This window comes from Procambarus clarkii, chromosome 85, assembly GCF_040958095.1.
Source record: "Procambarus clarkii isolate CNS0578487 chromosome 85, FALCON_Pclarkii_2.0, whole genome shotgun sequence".
NCBI classification, from domain to species: Eukaryota; Metazoa; Arthropoda; class Malacostraca; order Decapoda; family Cambaridae; genus Procambarus; species Procambarus clarkii.
This window is the reverse complement of record NC_091234.1, coordinates 16,995,235-17,021,964: the sequence shown is the minus strand read 5'-3', so window position 1 is coordinate 17,021,964 and position 26,730 is coordinate 16,995,235. Positions and strand designations below refer to the sequence as shown.

The 26,730-nt window shown below is 48.0% G+C and overlaps 1 protein-coding gene across 1 annotated transcript in view; it reads left to right on the top strand.

The window, feature by feature from the left end:
* LOC123746654 (plexin-B) overlaps positions 1-26,730 on the top strand; it is a 364,020-nt gene that overhangs the window by 328,728 nt on the left and 8,562 nt on the right. Inside the window, exon 5 of the mRNA XM_069316869.1 lies at positions 23,705-23,805. Within this exon, the coding sequence (XP_069172970.1) occupies positions 23,705-23,805 (101 nt within the window). The remainder of the gene's footprint in view (positions 1-23,704; positions 23,806-26,730) is intronic.

Sequence of the window (26,730 nt, the reverse complement as noted above, 5' to 3'; positions counted from 1 at the left end):
CTATGGTAAGCCCGTAGACTGTTCATCTTGGAATAATGCATTGTGGGACTTTTTTGCCACTACACATGGAACGTAACAAAATGTGTTTAAAAAGTACAGGCCGGTCGCACTATTATCTTAATCGTATATAAGGTTTTAGAAAGTGATTAGGAAGTGAATACCTGATCAACCAAACCTTGATGACCAGACCATACATCAGAAGATGGAGAGACGACGACGTTTCGGTCCGTCCTGGACCATTCTCAAGTCGATTGTACACAATCGACTTGAGAAAGGTCCAGGACGGACCGAAACGTCGTCGTCCCTTCACCTTCTAGTGTGTGGTCTGGTTAATTATTAACATAATTTAGCCACGTTATTGTGACTCATCGCCTTCAAAGAGTAATACTCAATCAAATCAAAGACAGTCCAATCATAGGGAAAAGTTCTGTATCCTAGCGCAAGGTCCTAGCACACAGCTTTTAAGCGAGAACTTTTTTTTTTTTTTTTTTTTTTTTTTTTTTTTTTTTTTTTATATATAGATATATTCAAGAGTTGTTACATTCTTGTACAGCCACTAGTACGCGTAGCGTTTCGGGCAAGTCCTTAATCCTATGGTCCCTGGAATACGATCCCCTGCCGCGAAGAATCGTTTTTTCATCCAAGTACACATTTTACTGTTGCGTTAAACAGAGGCTACAGTTAAGGATTTGCGCCCAGTAAATCCTCCCCGGCCAGGATACGAACCCATGACATAGCGCTCGCGGAACGCCAGGCGAGTGTCTTACCACTACACCACGGAGACTGGTAACTTCTTTATCCCATATCAAACATAGCCAAACAAATGTCACAGCTGCCCAATAAACTCGACCCTCGGGGCAAAATATCAATTTAACTTCGTGACATCCTTTGCAGATCCAGAGGATTCCGTGACAATTATCATATTCAAATCACTTGTGCTGTCCCGCCTTGAGTACTGATCGCTACTCTCCCCATCAGAACAGTTGAGATCTAGAACATAAGAACATAAGAACAAAGGTAACTGCAGAAGGCCTATTTGGCCCATACGAGGCAGCTCCTATTCTATAACCACCCAATCCCACTCATATACTTGTCCAACCCGTGCTTGAAACAATCGAGGGACCCCACCTCCACAATGTTACGCGGCAATTGGTTCCACAAATCAACAACCCTGTTACTGAACCAGTATTTACCCAAGTCTTTCCTAAATCTAAACTTATCCAATTTATATCCATTGTTTCGTGTTCTGTCCTGTGTTGATACTTTTAATACCCTATTAATATCCCCCCGGTTATGTCCATTCATCCACTTGTAAACCTCTATCATGTCACCCCTAACTCTTCGCCTTTCCAGTGAATGCAACTTAAGCTTTGTTAATCTTTCTTCATATGAAAGATTTCTAATTTGGGGAATTAACTTAGTCATCCTACGCTGGACACGTTCAAGTGAATTTATATCCATTCTATAATATGGCGACCAAAACTGAACTGCATAATCTAAATGGGGCCTAACTAGAGCAAGATATAGCTTGAGAACCACACCAGGTGTCTTGTTACTAACGCTGCGATTAATAAATCCAAGTGTCCGATTTGCCTTATTACGAACATTTATGCATTGATCCTTTTGTTTTAAATTCTTACTAATCATAACTCCCAGATCCCTTTCGCAATCCGACTTCGCAATCACAACACCATCTAGCTCGTATCTTGTAACTCTATCATCATTACCTAACCTCAGAACTTTACATTTATCAGCATTAAACTGCATCTGCCAATCCTTTGACCATTTCAAAACCCTATCTAGATCAACTTGAAGTGATAGTGAGTCCTCCTCCGAATTAATTTCCCTACCGATTTTCGTATCATCGGCAAATTTGCAAATGTTGCTACTCAAACCTGAATCTAAATCATTTATATATATTATAAACAACAGAGGTCCCAGGACAGAGCCTTGAGGCACTCCACTTACAACATTTTCCCACTCTGACTTGATTCCATTTATACTAACTCTCTGTTTCCTTTGGTATAGCCATGCCCTAATCCAGCTTAATATAGCACCCCCAATACCATGAGACTCTATTTTTTTAATCAGTCTTTCATGTGGCACTGTATCAAAAGCTTTGCTAAAGTCAAGGTATACAACATCGCAATCCTTACCACTATCAACTGCCTCAACAATGCTAGAATAAAAAGATAACAAATTTGTTAAACATGAACGGCCATTTATAAAACCATGTTGCGACTCAATTATTAATTTATGTTTTTCAAGATGAAGACGAATTTTATTTGCTATTATAGATTCGAGTAACTTTCCCACAATAGACGTTAGGCTAATTGGTCGATAGTTAGACGCAAGTGATCTATCTCCTTTCTTAAAAACTGGTATCACATTAGCAACTTTCCAAAACTCTGGCACTCTGCCTGACTCTATTGATTTATTAAATATGGTTGACAGTGGGTCACAAAGCTCCTCTTTGCATTCTTTAAGCACCCTAGCAAACACTTCATCCGGCCCTGGGGATTTGTTTGGTTTGAGTTTTACTATTTGTTTAAGAACATCCTCCCTGGTAACTGCTAAACTCGTCAACCTGTCCTCGTCCCCACCCACATAGACTTGTTCGGCTGAAGGCATATTGTTAAGTTCCTCTTTAGTAAATACAGATACAAAATATTTATTAAAAATACTACTCATCCTATCATTAGGATGACTAAGTTAATTGGGATGACTAAGTTAATTCCCCAAATTAGAAATCTTTCATATGAAGAAAGATTAACAAAGCTTAAGTTGCATTCACTGGAAAGGCGAAGAGTTAGGGGCGACATGATAGAGGTTTACAATTGGGTGAATGGACATAACAAGGGGGATATTAATAGGGTATTAAAAGTATCAACACAGGACAGAACACGAAATAATGGGTATAAATTGGATAAGTTTAGATTTAGGAAAGACTTGGGTAAATACTGGTTCAGTAACAGGGTTGTTGATTTGTGGAACCAATTGCCGCGTAACGTGGTGGAGGTGGGGTCCCTCGATTGTTTCAAGCGCGGGTTGGACAAGTATATGAGTGGGATTGGGTGGTTATAGAATAGGAGCTGCCTCGAATGGGCCAATAGGCCTTCTGCAGTTACCTTTGTTCTTATGTTCTTATGTTCTCTTCATCACTATCTGTTATTTGACCTGTCTCAGTTTTTAATGGACCTATCCTTTCCCTAGTCTTAGTACGATATAACTGAAAAAACCCTTTAGGATTTGTCTTTGCTTGCCCTGCTATGCGAACTTCATAGTTTCTTTTTGCTTTCCTTATCTCTTTTTTAACATTTCTAGCCAGTTGTACGAATTCCTGTTCTAAAGTGACCTCCCCATTTTTAATCCTTTTGTACCAAGCTCTCTTTTTACCTATAAGGTTCTTCAAATTCTTTGTTATCCACTTTGGGTCATTAGTATACGATCTATTCAATTTGTATGGTATACTACGTTCCTGTGCTTTGTTTAGAATATTCTTAAATAAGTTATATATTGAATCCACATCGAAATCCCCATTTAAGTCACCTATCGCTGGGTTCATGTCTCGCTCCAAGACCGGCCCACACCCCATACCCAAGCCTTTCCAATCAATTTGACCCAAAAAATTTCTTAGGCTATTAAAATCAGCTTTTCGAAAATCTGGCACTTTAACAGAATTTTCTCCTACTGGTCTATTCCATTCTATGCTAAATCTGATTTCTTTGTGATCACTGCTCCCTAGCTCGCTCCCTATTTCGATGTCATTAATTTGCGTTTCCCTGTTAGTTAACACTAAATCTAAAATATTATTTTCCCGTGTTGGTTCCTTAATGTGTTGCGTAAGAAAGCAATCGTCAATTAATTCTAGAAAATCTTCTGCTTCACTATTCCCTGTTTTGTTCAACCAGTTTATTCCGCTAAAATTAAAGTCACCCATGACATAAATACTGTTAGATCTAGATGCTCTAGATATTTCATCCCATAGATGCTTTGCTTCCATTCTGTCTAAATTTGGTGGCCTATATATTACTCCTATTATAATATTATTAGCTTTTTCGTTTAATCTAATCTCGTGATAGGTTAGGTTGGGATTGTTAAAAAAAAAAGTGAGGTAAGGGAGCCGGTCGGCCGAGCGGACAGCACGCTGGGCTTGTGGTCCTGGGTTCGATCCCGGGCGCCGGCGAGAAACAATGGGCAGAGTTTGGGGAGTAGAACAACTCCCAGAACCCCATCAACCAGGTATCAACCAGTTTCTTTCACCCTATGCCCCTGTTACCTAGCAGTAAAATAGGTTCCTGGGTGTTAGTCAGCTGTCACGGGCTGCTTCCTGGGGGTGGAGGCCTGGTCGAGGACCGGGCCGCGGGGACACTAAAGCCCCGAAATCATCTCAAGATAACCTCAAGATAAGGGGCTGCATACTTTCTCGGGTCTTTAAACATGGTCGTTACAGCCTGGTGGAGATGGGCTGTTATGTTTTCACCGGCTGTCACCTCCTTCAACGCCTCCTTCAGGAGGCATCAGAGGAGGTCCTCGTCTCGCCTCACTGTGAACACACTTGGGATACTAGGCTCCACCCGGGGACGGACTCTTAATTGTTTGTACAGGGCGGCCATCCCACCGTTAAACAAGCTTCACCTTTGTACTCTGTTCAAACTCACTTGCTCCCCCCCCCCCGAGTCACCTCCCCCCCCCCCCCGAGTAACCTCCCCCCCCCCCCGAGTAACCTCCCCCCCCCCGAGTCACCCCCCCCCACGTCAACTCTTCCCCTTCCCCACGTCAACTCTTCCCCTTCCCCACGTCAACTCTTCCCCTTCCCCACGTCAACTCTTCCCCTTCCCCACGTCAACTCTTCCCCTTCCCCACGTCAACTCTTCCCCTTCCCCACGTCAACTCTTCCCCCCCCCACGTCAACTCTTCCCCCCCCCCCCACGTCAACTATTCCCCCCCCCCAACTTCAACTCTTCCCCTCCCCCCCCACGTCAACTCTTCCCCTCCCCCCCCACGTCAACTCTTCCCCTCCCCCCCCCCGTCAACTCCCCCCAAGGTATGGGAGGGGGTCTTCCAGACCCAGACGTGACTGAAGCCTTCGGGGGGCTCAACTAGGTATCAACCAGGGGGCCTCGCCCCCTCGACAAAAGTCCAGTCACACTATTTAATTTCTTATTTTCACGATTAATTTGTAATTATTTTTGTTATTTACTCATTTGTATATAGGAATATTTTATTTTAAATAATAACAAAATTTGTGTTGGTGATGCCTAAGGGCTCGTCCAATAGCAGTAGGTGAGGAGGGGGGCAGTGTGGTGGTGGAGGGTGGAGTGTGCGATAATTCTACATATTAAACTACATATGAAACAGACACGTGTGTGTGAGGTCACGACCTCTCCGCAGGGTGCAGTCGCACCTCCACAGATCTCCAGTATCTAATGATACTGGTAATGGCTCGAAAGGGCCACCACTTACGGGCTATTCATGCCCGTGCCACCTTTTGGGTGGCTTAATCTTCATCAATCAATGAGACACATGTGATGGTAAGGAGACATCCTCAACTAGCAGTTCTCAAGACATAATGACGATGTGCTTATTCAGTAATATGCAAAGTTTTGTCGCCAAGCCATAACGACTATATAGCACTTGGAAGGGATCAGAGTAATGATTTTAGGATGGGACGGAGGTGAGGAATAGTGCCCAACCATTTGGACGGTCGGGGATTGAACGGCGACCTGCAAGAAGCGAGACGGTCGCCATACCGTCCAGTACAAGTTTGTCGCCAGCTTTCAGTTTGGTCTTGGCATCAGGTGAGGCCAATGGATATAATTACTTGCATTGTTCTCAAAATTTCAATTCAATTCTCAAAATTTTCTCAGAATACTGAGAAAAAAAACCTGTACCACTTACGGGCTATTCATGCCCGTGCCACCTCTTGGGTGGCTTAATCTTTATCAATCAATCATCAATCAATCCTCATCACACGAGAACTTTCAAATCCAGGGATCCCATCACAATGGTTGTACTCTTCAAGTCACTTGTGCTGTCCCGTCTCGAGTACTGCTCAGTACTCACTTCCCCCTTCAGAGCAGGAGAGATTGCTGAAATAGAGGGAATACAGAGAACATATACGGCACGCATAGACGAGATAAAACACCTAAATTATTGGGATCGTCTCAAAGCTCTCCAAATGTACTCTCTAGAAAGGAGACGAGAGAGATACCAAATAATATACACATGGAAAATACTGGAGGGTCAGGTCCCAAATCTACACAGTAAAATAACAACGTACTGGAGTGAACGATATGGAAGAAAATGCAAGATTGAACCAGTGAAGAGCAGAGGTGCCATAGGCACAATCAGAGAGCACTGTATAAACATCAGAGGTCCGCGGTTGTTCAACGTCCTCCCAGCGAGCATAAGAAATATTGCCGGAACAACCGTGGACATCTTCAAGAGAAAACTGGACGGTTTTCTAAGAGAAGTTCCGGATCAGCCGGGCTGTGGTGGGTACGTGGCCCTGCGGGCCGCTCCAAGCAACAGCCTGGTGGACCAAACTCTCACAAGTCGAGCCTGGCCTCGGGCCGGGCTTGGGGAGTAGAAGAACTCCCAGAACCCCATCAACCAGGTATCAACCAGGTACACGGGAGACATTTCCCGTCACGAAGGGTGCAGTCGCACCTCCATAGATCTCCAGTATCAGCTCTTGATACTGGTAATGGCTCAAAAGGGCCACCACTTACGGGCTATTCATGCCCGTGCCACCTTTTAGGTGGCTTAATCTTTATCAATCAATCAATCGGAATTGTTGTCAAGTGTTGCACAGTGACGAGGGAGATTCTTGTCTGAGGAGGATCTGGGGTTGTAGTTAGTGTAAGTGTAGTTAGCAGAGAGGACACTAAAGGTGTTAGTGTAGCCAGTAAGTGTAAAACAATAAAGATGTCTGCCGGCCATCGTACCGTAGCCACAGTCTTGTCTGCTCCAGCGGGGGGGGGGGGCGTTGGCAGCTTTCATTACAGGATTGATTGATTGATGAAGATTAAGCCACCCAAAAGGTGGCTTGGGCATGAATAGCCCATAAGTGGTGGCCCTTTTGAGCCATTACCAGTATCAAGAGCTAATACTGGAGATCTGTGGAGGTGCGACTGCACCCTGCGTGACGGGAGATGTCTCCCGGACCAAATGGTGACCAGATGGAGTCATTACAGGTGTGTTGGGCTCAAAATGATGTGGTTACCAGTGCACAAGTCTGGGGTTGTAATGCGTGTCATTGGCGTTGATGAGTGTACGTCACAGTGGTTGGCTTGTGGAGGGCGTTCCACGACCTCGGGGGTTACGTGGAGCGTGGTTCCTCCTTCAGGATAGGTAGCAAGGATGTGTATCTGCCAGGTGTGGGTGTGTACTCACCTAATTGTACTCGCCTAATTGTACTCACCTAATTGTGCTTGCGGGGGTTGAGCTCTGGCTCTTTGGTCCCGCCTCTCAACCGTCAATCAACTGGTGTACAGATTCCTGAGCCTATTGGGCTCTATCATATCTACATTTGAACACACATATCTACATTTGTGTACTCACTTAGTTGTGCTTGCGAGAGTAAGCTGAACAATGTGTCAGCGAGGCGGACAGCCCGCTCACTATCCTAATGCATGCTATATTTCTCATTTCCAAGCCCAACCACTTGGGCTGGACGGTAGAGCGACGGACTCGCTTCAAGCAAGTCGGCGTTCAATCCCCGACCGTCCACAAGTGGTTGGGGCACCATTCCTTTCCCCCCGTCCCATCCCAAATCCTTATCCTGACCCCTTCCAAGTGCTATAAGAGTCGTAATGGCTTGGCGCTTTCCCTTGATAGTTCCCTTCCCATTTCCAAACGTGTTCCTTCACCTGTACCTCTCCATCTTAGCAGGAGTGTAAGTCCACGATGTAGCCTATGCCCCTGTTACCTAGCAGTAAAATAGGTACCTGGGTGTTAGTCAGCTGTCACGGGCTGCTTCCTGGGGGTGGATGCCTGCTCGAGGACCGGGCCGCGGGGACACTAAAAAAGCCCCGAAATCATCTCAAGATAACCTCAAGATAACTGTAAAGACCACTATCGGAACCTCTGGTCTATGCCATCACTATCTTGCCTCAAAATTTCGTCAGTGTGAGAACCTCAAGCTTAGAAGGTCGTAAGTCCAGAGGGAAACTGCCACTTTCTGTCCTCAAGTCAGTGACATGAGCCGTGATGTACGTGGCCGGAGGAGAGGAAGCGAAAATAACCGGTGATAGAGGCGGGACATGCCATGAAACCTTACAGGATGATGAACCTTATGGCCGAGGCTTTTAGTCCAATGACCAAGAAAGGAAAACGATATCATTCTCGGCATACAAACATTCAGTTTCTTCGGGAGGATGTGTGAAGGTTGGAAGAACAGGGTCACTACACGACCCCCGAGGGCCGGGGCACGACCCCCGAGGGCCGGTGGCACGACCCCCGAGGGCCGGTGGCACGACCCCCGAGGGCCGGTGGCACGACCCCCGAGGGCCGGTGGCACGACCCCCGAGGGCCGGTGGCACGACCCCCGAGGGCCGGGGCACGACCCCCGAGGGCCGGGGCACGACCCCCGAGGCCTCGGAAAGGTTTTGTATTTGTCTCTTAACAAAACCTAACTTAACCTATGCCTAATATATGCGATCTGAGGCCTAATATAGTATATGTATGTGCTATAGGATGCTCACAGGATGAGTATGTGGTGCACAATAAACCACGTCTCACAGGATGAGTATGGGGTGCACAATAAACTAGCACCCTCCGACGGCAGCAATAAAAAGGACAATGTAACAATTATCCGAATCTACTGTAACGTTAAAAATGTTCATTTGCCTTGTGTAAAGTGGAATACAATAAATGGAATGCAATTTATGTAGGACAATGTGACAATTATCCGTTCATACGGGACAACTGTTTAATGTTCCCCTAAACACAAGGATGTGTTATATATACAAGGATGTATATATATGAATATATATCAACCAGGTATCAACAAGGATGTAATCCCTATGACATGAGTTCATGGATGGATGAATGTTAATCCCTATGACATGACACTGGGTTTAGATGGGTAAACATTAATCATTGATTGATCAACATTAATCTTGTTAAACTGCTTTAAGTTCGAATTTTGCGATGGAATTAATGTTTTCTCGAGTTTCTCGACATCTGAAGATGATGTTTGGAAAGGCCGCACAAAGTAGAGGAACCAACAAGAGGTCTGACCAAAACAAACCCTGTAGAGGGCAGAACACAAACTCTCCGGATATCAGGTATCCTTAAGGGTGTTCGGTAGGTTGTTGGGGAGGAGGAGGGGAAGGAATGACCCCCCCACCCCCCCTCCTTCTTCCATAGCACCTTACAGGCTTCCTAAGAACCTCGATTTGCTAGATGAAAACCCAGCCCCACAGTACATATAATTACCAGATGAAATACTGACTAGAAATAATGGCATTAAAAAAGTGTTTATATATATATAATTGTGTGTATATATAAATTAATAAATAATATTAAAATATATAACCTTAAACAGAACAACATAACGTGTGTACTCACTTAGTTGTGCTAGGTGAGAACATATGTTCTGTGTAGATGTGCGTGTGGAAGCATCGGTGTGTGTATATATATGAATGCTACACAGTATTCATCTATAGACATCCATATATGCAGAAACACATGCGAAGAACCTCACACACACTCGCAGCTCCCTGACAAAAGAGAGCAAACTTAGCTTGGTTTTTCTCTCTTAAATTCAGGTATCTCTTCGCACTCCATCACATAGTGACGGAGGGTGCACGAATAATTTTGCCAAAACAGTTTACATGTGATCATTTGAACTTACATTTGGTCTACATCAGCAGGTAATGCAGTCTCCCAGATATACCAGCACCAAGGAGATGACTTTCCCACTCCTCTTCCCTCCCTTAAACCCCCTCACCACCTCTCAGCGACCATCCTCAGAAGTTTGAGACTCCTCTTGCCTCCTGGTCCTAAGTGTTCTCTCGTGCGGACAGCTGCCAGTAAAACAGATAATAGCAACGAACTCCGCGGAGCGCGCGTAATGTTGGCTGGGCTGGCGTCTTGACTCCAGGGCGACTGATGCTGTCACTGTGAGTGTACAGCACTCAGCACTGTTGCTGACACCGCTCTCGTCTCCTTTTGGGTTGCTTGGTTTACTGCTGCTGCGGCTGATGTATGCTGCTTGCTGTCTTGTCTTTTTTCATTTGAGAGAGTGGTGGTGGTTGGAGGGGTTGGGAAAGAGGAGAGAGGTGCTGGTAGTATAGAGGGCTGGTGGCCTTGGTAGTGTCATCCACCGGTTGATAGCTGGGCTGGTTAGGGCTCGGCCGCCGCGCGCACTGGCCAAAATTTATGAATGACTGTTGCGTGCAAATTGGCCAAGGAGACATTATCGTCGCCGCTGACGACACGGCAGTGTTGGCGCATTAGCGCAGGAGGGAGATATTTTGCCCTACCATCTTACCGCTGTCTGCACCAATTACTGGAGCGTCAACACTGGTCTTGAAGATTAGCAGCTTCCGTAGTGGTCACAAGTGTGTTTGTCCGTCTCGCTGGCTTCCTCATAGGTGCCGCCGGCGTCCTCGGCCAGTGCTCCGGGGTGTCCTTATAATAAGCCAAGAAAGAGTCGCGATACAACTTGCATTCCTCGGCGCCTCGTCCAGTTTTGTTTAATTCTCTGTTGCAGCGCTGACGAGGCTTCCTCAGAACAACACTGGGGAATCAAGTGTGGGCCCTTGCAACCCCCCTTTCCCTCCTCCCTACTTACCCATTACCCCTTCCCCCTTGGTGGTCTTGCTGGGTCCATTTCCACTTGTGTCGGATGGTTGTGAGTGGAGAAGAGACAAGAGGAGACATGAGGTTCCGGGTCTAGGAATGAAGATCATTTATCGTGGAAGGAGAGAGAGAGATCCACGAGCTGATGAAAGAGAGCTGTTCAGTTGAATTTATGGCGATCTCCAATTGACCTCAGTGTGTTGGGAAGATTTGTGAAGCGCTGCCGTCTCCCGAACGCGTCACTCAAGTGCTATCCAAGGAGAAGAAAATATACTGCATTTGTGAGGTGCTGGAGGAAGGTGTTGGCTTACAAGCAGCTGCCGAGGACATACTTTACAAGGACCTTGATAATGTTTACTGTGAACTGCTGGTTGCAGGGGGGAGGGTAGCCCATTGTTCTCATGGGGGGCGGAATGCACCTACCTGTTGCTCTGTGTTTAGTATTAGTTTATGGGTGTGTGTGTACTGGTAGCAGTGTTACAGGTGGGAGTTAGTGGTGCTTGTGTTACTGGGAGGCCTTGTTGTTGGTGGTGGTGGTAGTGGTGGTAGTGGGGATTAGTCTTGTGGACCTTGTGCTTGCCTAGTTGTGCTGCTAACGTCCCTGTGGCTCATTTGGGTTCTCAGTTTCCACCTGTGTCCCCTTGTTCGCGTCCCAACCGAAATTGTGCGTGTTTGTATTGTGTTTGTACGTGCGTGCTAGTGTTTATATATATTGTTTGTTAGTGGGGATGTGTATATATAGAAGGATGACATCTTGTTGATTGTTTTGTAAACAATTGAGCTTCTTTTGTTGACGAAGTGTTTGAAGAGTGACGTTGCTGTCATTATGATGATTCTTTGAAGGTCGTTGTGTTGTTTGAGGAGACAAGGGTGTGTGAAGGAGAGCGTGGAGTAAGAGTCCCACTCTCCTCCTCCACTCCTCCTGTGCTTGCTGCCTCGCTCAAGTGCCCCCTCTCACCCACCAAAGAACAATAGACCGTAATCTCCTTAATAGGCAAATTAGCATGCAGTTGCGACTGAGGTGTTTTTAATATGGCTCATGAATAAGAGAACCTCTGGGTAATGAGCAGGGCGTTGTTGGTGGTGGCAGGGACGGTGGTAGTTGTGGTGGCAGGGACGATGGTGGTGGTAGCTGGGACGGTGGTAGTTGTGGTGGTGGCAGGGACGATGGTGGTGGTAGCTGGGACGGTGGTAGTTGTTGTGGTGGCAGGGACGATGGTGGTGGTAGCTGGGACGGTGGTAGTTGTGGTGGTGGCAGGGACGATGATGGTGGTGGTGGTGGCTGGGACGGTGGTAGTTGTGGTGGCTGGGACTGTGGTGGTGGTGGTTGTGGTGGTAGTTGTGATGGCTGGGACGGTGGTGCTGGTAGCAAGGAATACTGTGGTGTGAAGTTTCCCTCCATTCTTCCTCGTATCTCTTCCCTCCTTTCTAAATTCCCATCTCCTCTTTCTCCTCTCGCCCCCCTCTCTGTATTTGCCTGAAGTAGTCTGTTTGGAGAGTCCTTCTGCCCCTCAAGCCCGTTCTGGGTTCGGGCTTACCTTGATCTAAAAGGTTGTTGGTTTGAGCAGCTCGCAGGTCCAAGTGCCTCTTGAAGACATCTATACCTTTGTTCCGGCAATATTTCTAATGCCTGCTGGGAGGGTATTGATCAGCCGTGGACCTCTGATGTTCAGTGCTCTCTGATTGTGTCCTATGGCGCACATCTACTTCTTACTAACTTATTCTGCATCTTCGACCATAACTGGACCATAGCTGGACCATAGCTGGAGCATAACTGGAGCATACCTGGAGAGGGTATGGGGCCAGCCTGGACGTAGCTTTCGCTCCTGCATTTCGAACCATACTTCTCCCTCCAATACTTTAATTTATTGTGTAGATTTGGGACCTGACCTTAGTCTCTGCCTGCCTGTCTGTCTCTCTCTCCCTTGGGCTTCTTTGTGCCTTTCTCCACACCAATTAGCGCGGTTCCAAATGGTTCCCCGATACCACAATTATGCACGCTAATCATAACTCCTGCACTGCATTTGCAAATAATGACGCTTAATTCCCATCAGCGCCTGGCCGGCTGGGCGTAACACGCTTGAAGTGTCTTGCTGACGCGGCCCCTGGCGCAGGGGTTTGTTGGGTACGGGTGGAGCCGCCCAGAGCTGCTTAGCTGCCTCGTTAGTGCCTGGCGAGGCTAGTCGTACGCCACGCTCTTGATCCAAGCACCAGCGTGGTGGTGGTGTAGGGAAGGGCAGCTGGCTGGCTGGGCTGCCTGCCTGCCTGCCTGGCTGGGCTGCCTGCCTGCCTGCCTGGCTGGGCTGCCTGCCTGCCTGCCTGCCTGCCTGCCTGCCTGCCTGCCTGCCTGCCTGCCTGCCTGGGCTGGGCTGGTGTTATGATCTCAGCCTACAGGAGAAACGAGTCTCCCTCCTCGAGAGTTATTCATCAAGCCTGACCTGATTAGAAGGTCTAGCAAATATTGAGGTGATAACACATATGTAAAATAGCTGGTTGGATATGATGAACAATTTAAGATTATGGGCAGTGTAGACGAAAACAGATAAATGACTGGTTAGGAGATGTCATTTTGCTGGAGGCGTGAGGCTCGCTTCTGGAGGGCTTTGACTCACTTGAGTGCCAGATATCGCAGGGGGAAAGCCGCGCTCCGTTGAGCTTCCGCCAGAAGGGAAACCCTAGTGATATATCTCGAAGAGAAGAGAAGTATGCAGATGTGCCAGCTGTAGAATCGAGCTGGGAACGTTGTGTTCTCAAGTCCTGGTCGACGAGCAGATTATTAAACCGCCCAGAGGCATTATTGTGGGCCGTGGAAGCGCCCTGATCAAGCTTCGTCAGAGGGAGGGAGCGCCCTCGACCATTCAATCTGTGGTAAGCACGATATACGCCAGTTCATAGTGATTGCTTGTAGTTGGTCGTGTGCCCAGCGACAGTAGCAACGTTTATTGATAAGTTAGACATGTTTTAATAAGGCAGAAAGCCTGAAATAAGAAGAGTGGAGAGGGAGGAACACGGAGCGACGTTCGTCCCCTCTGAGCGCTGGCGGGCAACTGAGGGAGCCTGGCTCCTGACGGCGAAGGACCCTCCCAGCGAGTGAGGACCGCCGCCGGGCGAGGTGGAGTATGGACCCGCCCAAAACGGGGGAGTCCACTCTCACTGTATGTAGAGGACAGATAGAGGTTTGAGGCAAACATATTGTGTGATTATTTTTGTTTGTGTTAAAGGGGAAACATTTTTACTGGAGTGTCGATGGGTTGCAAGTTTGTCTTTTGGGGGAGAAGTTGATGAGAACTTCGAAGCCAGCCCAGATGTAGTAGTTGATGAGACTCAAGGTAGTGGAGGAGAGGACCTCGAGCTGTGAGGAGTAGCAGTGAAGAGGAGTGTCACGGTCCGTGGCACCCTGGTGCCCGGACCGTGGCACTATGGTGCCTGTCATCTGGACACGGGTCCCTGGGGCCCGGAAACTGACCCGGGCAGCTGGGAGGTGTGGCATTCCCACCCTAATCACCCGTTAAAACCATCTATCAAACGAGTTACCTTACCTGTTACCTAGCAGTAAAATAGGTACCTGGGTGTTAGTCAGCTGTCACGGGCTGCTTCCTGGGAGTGGAGGCCTGGTCGAGGACCGGGCCGCGGGGACACTAAAGCCCCGAAATCATCTCAAGATAACCAAGATGGAATCCAACTCAGAATAGCCACTCCAATACCACATAACTCAGTTTTTAATGAGTCATTTCTCGAGTCAGTTCAAAAGCTTTGCTAAAGACAGTTCCTCTACTTCTCTTCTCTCTTCTTCTCTCTTCTTCTCTCTTCTTCTCTCTTCTCTTCTTCCTCTAATTCCTCTACTTGTATCTTATCGCCACAAGATTTTTTCATTGTCTTCAGCCTCGACTCTGTATGGTCATAATGGCTTAGCGCGCTCTCCCTATAATTACCTTACCTGGTTGATACCTGGTTGATGATTTTGGGAGTTGTTCTATTCCCCAAGCCCGGCCCGAGGCCAGGCTTGACTTGTGAGAGTTTGGTCCACCAGGCTGTTGCTTGGAGCGGCCCGCAGGCCAGGCTTGACTTGTGAGAGTTTGGTCCACCAGGCTGTTGCTTGGAGCGGCCCGCAGGCCCACATACCCACCACAGCCCGGTTGGTCCGGCACTCCTTGGAGGAAACAATCTAGTTTCCTCTTGAAGATGTCCACCTTCTGCCCTAACTGGGATGGAACAGGCAGCAGAAGACGTCTTCCCTCGTAGCCGTGACTGGACCCCATCAACCTGGCTCACGCTATTAATCCAACATCGATTTGGTTTCCACTAACTCAAGTCTCCTGCAGCGAGATGCATTGGCCAGTGAGCGTGGTTCAATTGGGTACTAAGAGGCTGGCAGGGCAGTGTTTTGGGAGGCGAGGGTGTAATTGGAGGGGGGTGGGGCGGTGGGGCGATTGCCCAGGATCCTGATTTGTGTAGTAAATGATCATTGTTATCAGGGCATTATCAGGGCATCAGTCACGGAGCGGTGTGATGAACCGCTGGCCACAAAACCCACCCTGCCCACCCACCGTCACCTGACTGCCCACCCTGCGTCACATACCCCGCCTACTTTGAGGTTACCTTGAGGTAAATGAATCCTCGTCACTGCCCTTGTGGACTTGTTCATTTGATGCATCACGTTAGTGTGATCTGTGTGTGTGCCTTGAGGTGTTTACCTATGAGGCTCAGGAATCTGTACATCAGTTGATTGACGGTTGAGAGGCGGGACCAAAGAGCCAGAGCTCAACCCCCGCAAGCACAACTAGGTGAGTACACTTGTAATGAAAGTGATCATGAACGGGTTTTTATTTTTTTAACAAAACTTGCAGGTTGATTACTCAATTGCACATCCGTAAAAAAAACCTGCTGTAATACATATTTGGAATTTATGTATACTGAGTGATACATTTGAATGGATTTAACGAGATAATACATTTATGTTGGCGTGATGTAATAAATCAGGCGTGTTAATTGTCCCATTGTCAAGCCCCTTTGTCTGCCTGGCCTGGGAAGGTGAGGTAATTTATCAGGAGTAGCCATAAAGATTGCGCGACTATGTAGCACTTCCAAGAGGGCAGGATAGTCGCTAGGATAGGAGGACGGAGGGAAGAACCGGTGCCCAACCACTTAGACCATCCGGGATCGAGCGGCGACCATGCAAGAAGCGAGGCTAACGTTGTATTAACCAGTCCAAGTGAGTGGTCTTAAAAGGGACTTGTTCTGTGTTAACTGCACATTTGATATTGGCATTACAAATATTGTTTAGGGAGGCATACAAATAGTGGAGAATTATATTCCTCTGACTGGAAGGAATGGGCTTGCCTGCCTTGCCTGCCTTGCCTGCCTGCCCTTGCCTGCCTGCCCTTGCCTGACCTTGTCTGCCTGCCTGCCCTTGCCTGACCTTGTCTGCCTGCCTGCCTGTCCTTGCCTGACCTTGTCTGCCTGCCTGTCCTTGCCTGACCTTGTCTGCCTGCCTGTCCTTGCCTGACCTTGTCTGCCTGCCTGCCCTTGCCTGACCTTGTCTGCCTGCCTGCCTGCCCTTGCCTGACCTTGTCTGCCTGCCTGCCTGCCCTTGCCTGACCTTGTCTGCCTGACTGCCCTTGCCTGACCTTGTCTGCCTGCCTGCCTGTCCTTGCCTGCCTGTCCTTGCCTGCCTGTCCTTGCCTGCCTGTCCTTGCCTGCCTGCCCTTGCCTGCCTGCCCTTGCCTGCCTGCCCTTGCCTGCCTGCCCTTGCCTGCCTGCCCTTGCCTGCCTTCATTCCTTCCTTGAAGGGGGAAGGAGCTGAAAGACTGGAAGAAAGGGGCCTTCCTTCCTTCCTTGAAGGGGAAGGGGCTGGAAGAATGTCTGGAAGACCCTTAGCCTCGGAGGAAACCACACGTAACGCCTTACAGGGAATGTTAAGGTCCCCTCCAATACAGTTCCTATATATACTCTGGTAGAAGGTGTAGAGATGGCCACCACGTTAGTAACCCAGGAGACGCTGGAGAGGGAGATGCAGCTTCCGGGGGTAGACTCATCTGCATGCTAGTGACGGATGTAATCCAGTCTGGCCTGTGCCCTCTGACCCTCTTCTCACATTCCACTGGCTGTTCTGTTTAGATATTTGCGCTTATCGTCTCTATCGCTGAACCAGTGAAGAGCAGAGGTGCCATAGGCATAATCAGAGAGCGCTGTATAAACATCAGAGGTCCGCGGTTGTTCAACGTCCTCCCAGCGACTATAAGAAATATTGCCGGAACAACCGTGGACATCTTCAACAGAAAACTGGACGGTTTTCTAAGAGAAGTTCCGGATCAGCCGGGCTGTGGTGGGTATGTGGGCCTGCGGGCCGCTCCAAGCAACAGCCTGGTGGACCAAACTCTCACAAGTCAAGCCTGGCCTCGGGCCGGGCTTGGGGAGTAGAAGAACTCCCAGAACCCCATCAACCAGGTATCGCTCGCTGAAGCTCTCCCATCAGCCTTTATTTAACCATTCACTCGCGATCTTTTCCATTTTTATGCCTTTATTTTACCTGAGAACGGGAGGGAGAACTATTGACATAGCTCGGGTGCAGGGGGGAGTTGTGTAAAATCCTGGTTTGTGCCTCGGAGAGGCTACGGGATCCAGTAAGTTGAGTAGAACTTCGGTTTCAACCCTTTTAACCCTGTCGTAGCTCACTCGATTAAGGCAGTGTCTGGGATGCTCCCGGACGCAGGTTCGAATCCTCGTCACGTCCCTTGTGGATTTGTTTATTTTACCCGAGTTCTGAGGATACTTTACCTGGCTCCTGATTCACCTTTACGCATTTTCCGCGTAATGTGCGTTGAGATCATGAGGGGTAAGTTAGTGTCGGGAAGAGAGAATCAAGAAAGCATATAGTAATTAGTGTCCCAGTTGTTTAATGTTGATGGTGGGGCAAGGTGGGACGCTGGGACCTGTCCATGCCCTCCCTCCTCCCTGGTGGTGGGACGTGGCCAGGCTGGGACCTGCCCATGCCCTCCCTCCGCCCTGGTGGTGGGACGTGGCCAGGCTGGGACCTGCCCATGCCCTACCTCCGCCCTGGGGCGCTTCCGTAGCCCCGAGGCTGGTATGATAATAGCCCGTAAGTGATTTTTAACCTTAACTCCTGCAGGCTGGCTCCCGCGCACCCTGAGAAACTAGCGTAGGAGGAGATGAAGTATGGTAATAACACATGTTGGGTGACAGCATGGTGGAGCTGGTCTGGGTGAGACTATGGCTGGTCTGGGAGGGACTATGGCTGGTCTGGGAGGGACTATGGCTGGTCTGGGAGGACTATGGCTGGTCAGGGAGGGACTATGGCTGGTCAGGGAGGGACTATGGCTGGTCTGGGTGAGACTATGGCTGGTCTGGGAGGGATTATGGCTGGTCTGGGAAGGACTATGGCTGGTCTGGGAAGGACTATGGCTGGTCTGGGAGGAAATGTATAAGACTGATAGAGTATTCGCAGACTGGGAACAATGCAAAATGATGCCCTCAGAATTATATTTGGCTGTCCAATAACCACCAAAGAATTTTTATAATCTTCGGTCACTACAGCTGGACAAATAATCACTAATGAAACCTTATACCGAGATTGATTAAATGATGAAGTAATTGATGTGACTGAACGAGGCCCTGAGATAATGAACGAAAAGGCTGGGAATAGGTAATGTCTGGTCGTGGGTGTATGAGGGAAACATATTCCTTTGTTGCTTGGTCCAAGATGTTTCGTCATATTCGTGTGTAAAACAACTCTTTGTAAGATGGTGTTTACCGAATTTACGTATTCGTTTTCACGGAGTTCACCTCAAATGTAAAGGGTTCGACCCCCAGGTCGTGCGTGTCTGTGGTTGCGGGATTCATGGGGATTTGATAAGTTTTGAAAGATAAAAACACATGCGGGATTGTTGTGAAATTATTCATTTAAAGAAAGATTTATTTGTGGTATTTTTTTTGCTGCCAGGTGGCGGAGGTCGGACGGCAGCCTCCGCCACCTGGCATGTGGCGGAGGTCGGACGGCAGCCTCCGCCACCTGGCATGTGGCGGAGGTCGGACGGCAGCCTCCGCCACCTGTCATGTGGCGGAGGTCGGACGGCAGCCTCCGCCACCTGCCATGTGGCGGAGGTCGGACGGCAGCCTCCGCCACCTGGCAGGTGGCGGAGGTCGGACGGCAGCCTCCGCCACCTGCCATGTGGCGGAGGTCGGACGGCAGCCTCTGCCACCTGCCATGTGGCGGAGGTCGGACGGCAGCCTCCGCCACCTGTCAGGTGGCGGAGGTCGGACGGCAGCCTCCGCCACCTGGCAGGTGACGGAGGTCGGACGGCAGCCTCCGCCACCTGGCAGGTGACTTGAGGTCAGGAAGGTGGCGCCAGGAACGCCTCCAGGTGTATGGTAATGAAGCACTGCTCATCTTTCGTATGATGTCTTCATCTGCGACTTCCCAGCCTCCTCATATCCTGTCGTGCTCCAGGCACCACTACCAGCCTGTGTTGTGTGTTGGGGAAAGGGAAGCCCTCAGAGACCTTCCTTAGAAGGTTGGGGTGGGGTGTTTGCTCAATTTAGAGACCTTCCTTAGAAGGGTGGGGGGGGGGGGTTTGCTCAATTTAGAGACCTTCTTTAGAAGGGTGGGGGGGGGGGGGTTGCTCAATTTAGACCTGCCTTACAAGGGTGGGGGGGGGGGGGGGTTTGCTCCATTTAGAGACCTTCTTTACAAGGGTGGGCTCTTCCTTTCAGACCTTCCTATGACACTTAGAAAAAATCATGAAGACTTCGCTGTAACTCATAACTCAAAATGTTCTCATAGATAAACCACCTTTTTATGATGTCCTTGAACATCATAAGCAGCTATATAACCGGGCCGCGGGGCTGTTGATCCCCGGAAGCTACACAAGGTAGATAGAGGTGTGTGTTGCCGAGTATTGAGGACTGCTCACATTGGCTGTCTTAAGAGGAACATTTACACTCTGCAGATGTGTTAGAGAATACATTACCATGCAGGAATAACATGTAGCCCCACTGGTGGCTCCGCTCAGAATATCAATTGAACCTGCCTGCAAGAGGTGGACAACTCTTGAGGCAGGGCACGGGTAAAACTGTGTAATCTGTAGCACCTGTTGGCATACCTGATTTTCAATAATTGGAGACCATATGAACGTTAATCAATATGATGGAATCATATTCCATCATATTGATGGAATATGATTTAAATCTTATTTATTTAGATTTAAATTTCATTTAAATCTTTCATTTAAATGAATATTGGCGGATAATGTAAAGAAAATATTTTTGCAGTAGACTTGTAAATATTTTGGTAATTTTGTTCTGTTTGGGAGTCGAACCCGGGACCATTTAGTAGTAGTTACCAGCCCATCCTCATAAATAAAGGCCAAAGTTCATTCCATGCACCCGCTAAACCCCCGATTATTGATGAAAAACGGTTTACACACGATTCACAACAGATAACGTCCGAACACCTTTCGAACAAGTGCTTCGCTGACGACTTTTATTCGACCCACAACGCTGTAAATGCTTCACCCACGTACTAAAAATAATCGCCAACAGAACCTAAACACCTAACCTAACCTATGCCTATATATGCACAATATGCTAATACATTATAATATTAATTTATATTTAAAAAAAAAATCCCGCTTTGAATGAACAGCATGTAAAAATTTATGAATTCGTCTGTGGGGTCGACCACTGGATGGAATGGACTTGGTCTGAGGCCGGGTTGGGACGCACCAAAATTGTTACAAAACCGAATAAACTTTTTTGTTAATAAAATACAATACGTAAATCCAATGTGTGTAAATCAACGCAGTGATTTATCATTATCTGTAAGGTAATAAATTTGATACATTTGTATCCGGCGAGTTGTATTCCGTCTAGCAATTATTAAAATGTGAACATTAAGAATTTATTTTATATTATTATTATTCAATCTTAATTTTCCTTTTCTTGGCGTTGCTAAGTTAGTTTGGTGTCGCTTGAAGAACGTTTAAGACGTCTCGTTCGCTTGGGTTCTTCACATTAATACGCTGTATGACCTAAGATAATTCTTAATCAATATTTCGCCGCGTGACGAGGCCCGTGCCCACGTGGTTCAGCCACCATGATGTGCCCATTGTGAGCTGGGTACGGTACTACGCTCCTCGGCTACCTCATTCAGGTCCAGATCTCCGGAGTATTCATTTCCTGCAGATGATGAGAGAGTCACGCCCAGATGGTAGTAATTGCTATACCAAGTTTTAGCCGCTGACTCGCCATCAGGCTCTATCAGGCTCCACCAGGCTCTATCAGGCTCCACCAGGCACCACCAGGCATTGCCAGGCTCCACCAAGCATTGCCAGGCTCCACCAGGCTCTACCAGGCTCCACCAGGCTCCACCAGGCTGACCTAACCATCCTGTGTGAAGGGGATGTTGAGACATCACCTAGCTAGTTCTTGACACACACTGTACTCCCCTACATATAGTCTAGGGCAGCTAGTTCTTGACACACACTGTACTCCCCTACATATAGTCTAGGGCAGCTGCATAAATTCACATGTACCTAAATGTGTTACTGTCCCTCTGCTATCTACCTTGCAAAGCCCATTAGACAGCTGTCCCCCGTTGGCTAACTACCAAACTCTCACAGCTGGCTCACTATCAAGCAGCTCTCACCGCAGCGGTGCTACCAGCCGGCCGGCCGGCTGGCTTAGTACCAACCAGCCGGCCCCACGCTACACCCTCAACCAGATGGAATTTCAGTGTCCTGTTTCCCACGCTTTGTGCGAGGTGACATGACAGGGTAACTGTAATTGTGGCTTGGTAAGGTGTGTGGGGCTTGGTAAGATGTAAGGAGTATTGTATATCTTGGATTAATGGGAATTAAAAGATGGTTGTACACTGCTACTTTGCCTCTTCCTTGGTAGAGTAGAGGTTGTGAGTGTGGTGCTTGTAGCTGCGGTTGTTGTCTGCGGTTGTGACCTGGTTGGGGTGCTGTCTGCGGTTGTGACATGGTTGGGGTGCTGTCTGCGGTCACGAGGTAGAACTAGTGGTGCTAACGACACGGTAGCATTACTGATGGGCCAGTTTCTGCTGCTGCCTCACAGGTGCCAGCCATCCACCAGGCGGAGCAGCAGCAGCAGCAGCAGCAGCAGCAGCAGCCACAGCAGCAGCAGCAGCTGCTCCTTGTGGTTTCCGGGACTCATCTGCGTGACCCCTGGCCTCTGCCGCTCCCATACCACTACACATTTGTTATAATCCATTTGCGGTGAAGCTTTTTTTCAATGGAGAGTCTTTACGAGAGCTGCGTTTGCCTCGCCGCTGCTTCCGCCTCGCTCACTTATAATAATAAATACTCCCATCTCCCGAGTATTTATTTTCCGTGCAGAAACATCCGGGCACACTAACGCGGCCGCTCGTTACCGCGAATTGAGTCATTATGCCATTAGCGGGTTTTTACGGCTTCCGCGGCGACGCTACTGAGCCTTCGTCACATAAAGACCACCATCAAGCACCGGGGTTGGTCCTTGTCACCTACACACAACGGCCGCTAGGGTCCTGGGGCCAGATTCATGAAGTAGTTAGGCAAGTACTTACGAACCTGTCCATCTTCTCTCACTCTTTGGCGGCTTTGTTTATAATTATTAAACAGTTAATGAGCTCCGAAGCACCAGGAGGCTGTTTATAACAATAACAACAGTTGATTGGCAAGTTTTCATGCTTGTAAACTGTTTAATAAATGTAATCAAAGCCGTTAAAGATTGAGGAAAGATATACAGGTTTGTAAGTGCTTACGTAACTGCTTCGTGAATCTGGCCCCAGGCTACCGTTGACCTATGCTCCCTCGAACGAGTCCTTGCAAGATGCCACCGAGGCCTTGGAGTACTTACGAACGCAAGTACTTACGAACGTGTACATCTTTCCTCAAAATTTGACGGCTTTGGTTACAATTATTAAACAGTTTACAAGCATGAAAACTTGCCAATCAACTGTTGTTATTGTTATAAACAGCCTCCTGGTGCTTCGGAGCTCATTAACTGTTTAATAATTATAAACAAAGCCGCCAAAGAGTGAGAAAAGATGTACAGGTTCGTAAGTGCTTGCGTAACTGCTTCGTGAATCTGGCCCCTGGTAAATGTGGTTTGTGTCTAGGCCAGTGGCAACGCAGAGTATATTTGAGCTGTAGTGAGGTTATGGCAGCCGCCACTGGCAAGTGACCCGTTTCTAAGACTGACTGCTAATAACTAGCACTCTGGACTATCATTTATATTATCTTTGTGCACCTTACCGTATCTCTCTCCGCGATATATGTATCTAAACTGTTGCTTTTTTGTTTGACAAGACGTTATCGACAGAGCCCCGCACATGAGGGGTAATGTCGGTACGGTGGACGACCATAAACATTGTGTAATGAACGTAAAAGTATATATGTAGGGAGGGAGCCGGTCGGCCGAGCGGACAGCACGCTAGACTTGTGATCCTGTGGTCCTGGGTTCGATCCCAGGCGCCGGCGAGGAACAATGGACAGAGTTTCTTTCACCCTATGCCCCTGTTACCTAGCAGTAAAATAGGTACCTGGGTGTTAGTCAGCTGTCACGGGCTGCTTCCTGGGGGTGGAGGCCTGGTCGAAGACCGGGCCGCGGGGACACTAAAAGCCCCGAAATCATCTCAAGATAACCTCAAGACATGTGTACGTCTGATACCATACTACTTGTGTAAAGGAGGAAATGTTTATCTCTCAGAATGTTTGGTAATACGTTTATTGCTTGTGATGTGTGTCTATGTATGTATTAACACGATGTACTGAACGGGGTGAGAATAGCTTGAGCTACCTCATCCCTTTGTGTGGATTTTACCTCAATAAACTTATTTCAATTTTGTGATGAATGTTTTTGTGTCTTGCAGGTGACCAAGTACCGGGTTGAGAGCTGCGCCGTCTACACCAACTGTTCCTCGTGTCTGGGGGCGCGGGACCCCTACTGCGGCTGGTGCTCACTGGAGAAAAGGTCAGTTTATCTAACTTGATACACCTTCAGGGATTTTTTTTATCTAACTTGATACACCTTCAGGGATTATCTAATTTGATAAACCTTCAGGGATTATTATCTAACATGATACATCTTTAAGGATTATCGTATAACATATACACCTTTAGGGATTTTTATCTAACTTGCTACACATTCAGGGATTATTATCTAACATGATACACCTTTAGGGATTTTTTTTATCTTTGTAAGCTTCAATCCCGGTGATTCACTTGGGCTTTTTTTTTCTACCACAGACGTGGCCAGACATTTACAATGCTAACCAGCATATATACATTTTCTTCTGTCCTCCATGGACAGGGTTAGAGATGTGTTAAACATATAGTTCAAGGGTTTATTGAACACTCAACCACAGAAGGTGACTCCTCGTCTGCAAGGGATAGGTGTACTTCTCGTCTGCAAGGGATAGGTGTACTTCTCGTCTGCAAGGGATACGTGTACTTCTCGTCTGCAAGGGATAGGTGTACTTCTCGTCTGCAAGGGATACGTGTACTTCTCGTCTGCAAGGGATACGTGTACTTCTCGTCTGCAAGGGATAGGTGTACTTCTCGTCTGCAAGGGATACGTGTACTTGCTAATGTTGGGATCGATCATCACCTTCTCCAGGTCACTTACAAGACATCACAGACGCCGACCATTCACGTGTCTCCCTCATTGTGTACCTGTGTACCTTTGTGTACCTCCTCGTGCCTTCATCCTGGCCATATATGGTGTGTGCAGCATCCTTGTTTCTTCCCCCCCCCCCCACATGAGGTCATCGAGCGGTGGATTGCAAACGCCGTGTTTTGCTCAACTCATCAACTTCAAACCTCCTCCATCACTGTGTTTGGTCGTCATGGTGTTTATCGAAGCCCCACTCTTGCCTTACTGTTCTCAGGGATTTGCAGTGTTCAGTTGTGTGTGTGTGTGTGTGTGTGTGTGTGTGTGTGTGTGTGTGTGTGTGTGTGTGTGTGTGTGTGTGTGTGTACTCATTTGTGCTTGCGGGGGTTGAGCTCTGGCTCTTTGGTCCTGCCTGTTAACCGTCAATCAACTGGTGTACAGGTTCCTGAGCCTATTGGGCTCTATCATATCTACACTTGAAACTGTGTATGGAGTCAGCCCCCACCACATCACTGCCTAATGTATTCCGTGTGTGTGTGTGTGTGTGTCTGTCTTCTCATCTCGTTAGGTGTTCACAAGTGTCCACGTAAGTGTTTTTTTTGTTAAACTCATCACTTATCTAAAGTGAACAGGTGTACACACACCAAGTAATTACAATGTTGCTTTATAAATGGAATATGTTGCTTGCAATTAGTAGTAACAGGTATAGTGGGAAATCAAAAACTTTCTAAGATGAGACTTACGGCTTGTTGCAGACATTACGTCTCATCTGATCACGTTTAATCAGAATTAAATGCCGTAAGTCTGATTGCCTCCCTGACGGCCTCTTTTTCAAGCAAACAAGTGAAAGGGAGAAGGCATTTTAGCAGTGCCAAGGAAGGGTCTTTAAGGGAGAATATGGAGTAAAACCTTGGCACTGTCCAGTACAATGGCTGCCTCTTGGCGGCGTCTAGCAGACAGCAGGGGAGGAAGGCTGAGAGAATTATTGGACCGCCATCAATTTCCTTATCGATGCCTTTGGACACTTGATGAATAGAGTGGCATTGGACAGGAATGGAGTGCGGTAGGCGGTGGGGAGGCGCTGGTGGGTGAAGACTTGAGGTGGACAGGAGTCCCAAATCTACACAGTAAAATATCAACGTACTGGAGTGAACGATATGGAAGAAAATGCAGAATAGAACCAGTGAAGAGCAGAGGTGCCATAGGCACAATCAGAGAACACTGTATAAACATCAGAGGTCCGCGGTTGTTCAACATCCTACCAACGACTATAAGAAATATTGCCGGAACAACCGTGGACATCTTCAAGAGAAAATTAGATTGTTTTCTTCAAGGAGTGCCGGACCCACCGGGATGTGATGGGTATGTGGGCCTGCGGGCCGCTCCAAGCAATAGCCCGGTGGACCAAACTCTCACAAGTCAAGCCTGGCCTCGGACCGGGCTTGGAGTAGACTCCCAGAACTCCATCAAGCAGGTATCAAGCAGATAAGCCATGTTGTATCCTTGGGAACCCCACTTGCCTTTCTCTTAGACATCCACACGTACGACCTGCTGGACACAGCCCCGCTCCTGTGCCAGGTAAGTCCATAACGGGCTCACCATAGCCCGTGCTACTTGGAACTTGTTCCGAGTAGCTGAATCTATAACAACACCACCACTGCTACCACCCTCTCTGCGCCTCATGTAATTACCTAAGTGTAATTACCTAAGTGTAGTTACAGGATGAGAACTACGCTCGTGGTGTCCCGTCTTCCCAGCACTCTTTGTCATATAATGCTTTGAAACTACTGATGTGTGTGTGTGTGTGTGTTCTACCTCCACCTTCAAGATCCCATCTCCCATTCCATCTCACACCTACCTCTTCATCCCTTCACATGTTTTTACAGCTGTCATTTCCTCGTTTGAACCTTCACTTCCATTCCCATCGGCGCGTGAAGAGTACGTCACAGGACCCAGGACTTCGGGGGCACACGCTCGCGCACGGGTGGCTTGCCGCGACCCAGCAGATTACTGCGCGAAAGACAGATGATCTCGCGCTTTTCTGTATACTAGGACGGGTATGTGAGGAGGCACAAGGAGGTGGGAAGACGCAGAGATGAGTGCAAATACTTCTGGACAGCCTGTAGCGCCTGCCGAATGCCAGGTCCTTGAAGATGTTTGTGTTCGTTCGTCGCGGGATCACGTAGTTTACACCGCCAGACGATGAGGGTGTTGAAGGAGCAGACTGTGAATGTGAAGACGACGACGATTCCTGTTTACAGTTTGTTGAAAATACGACGATTCCTG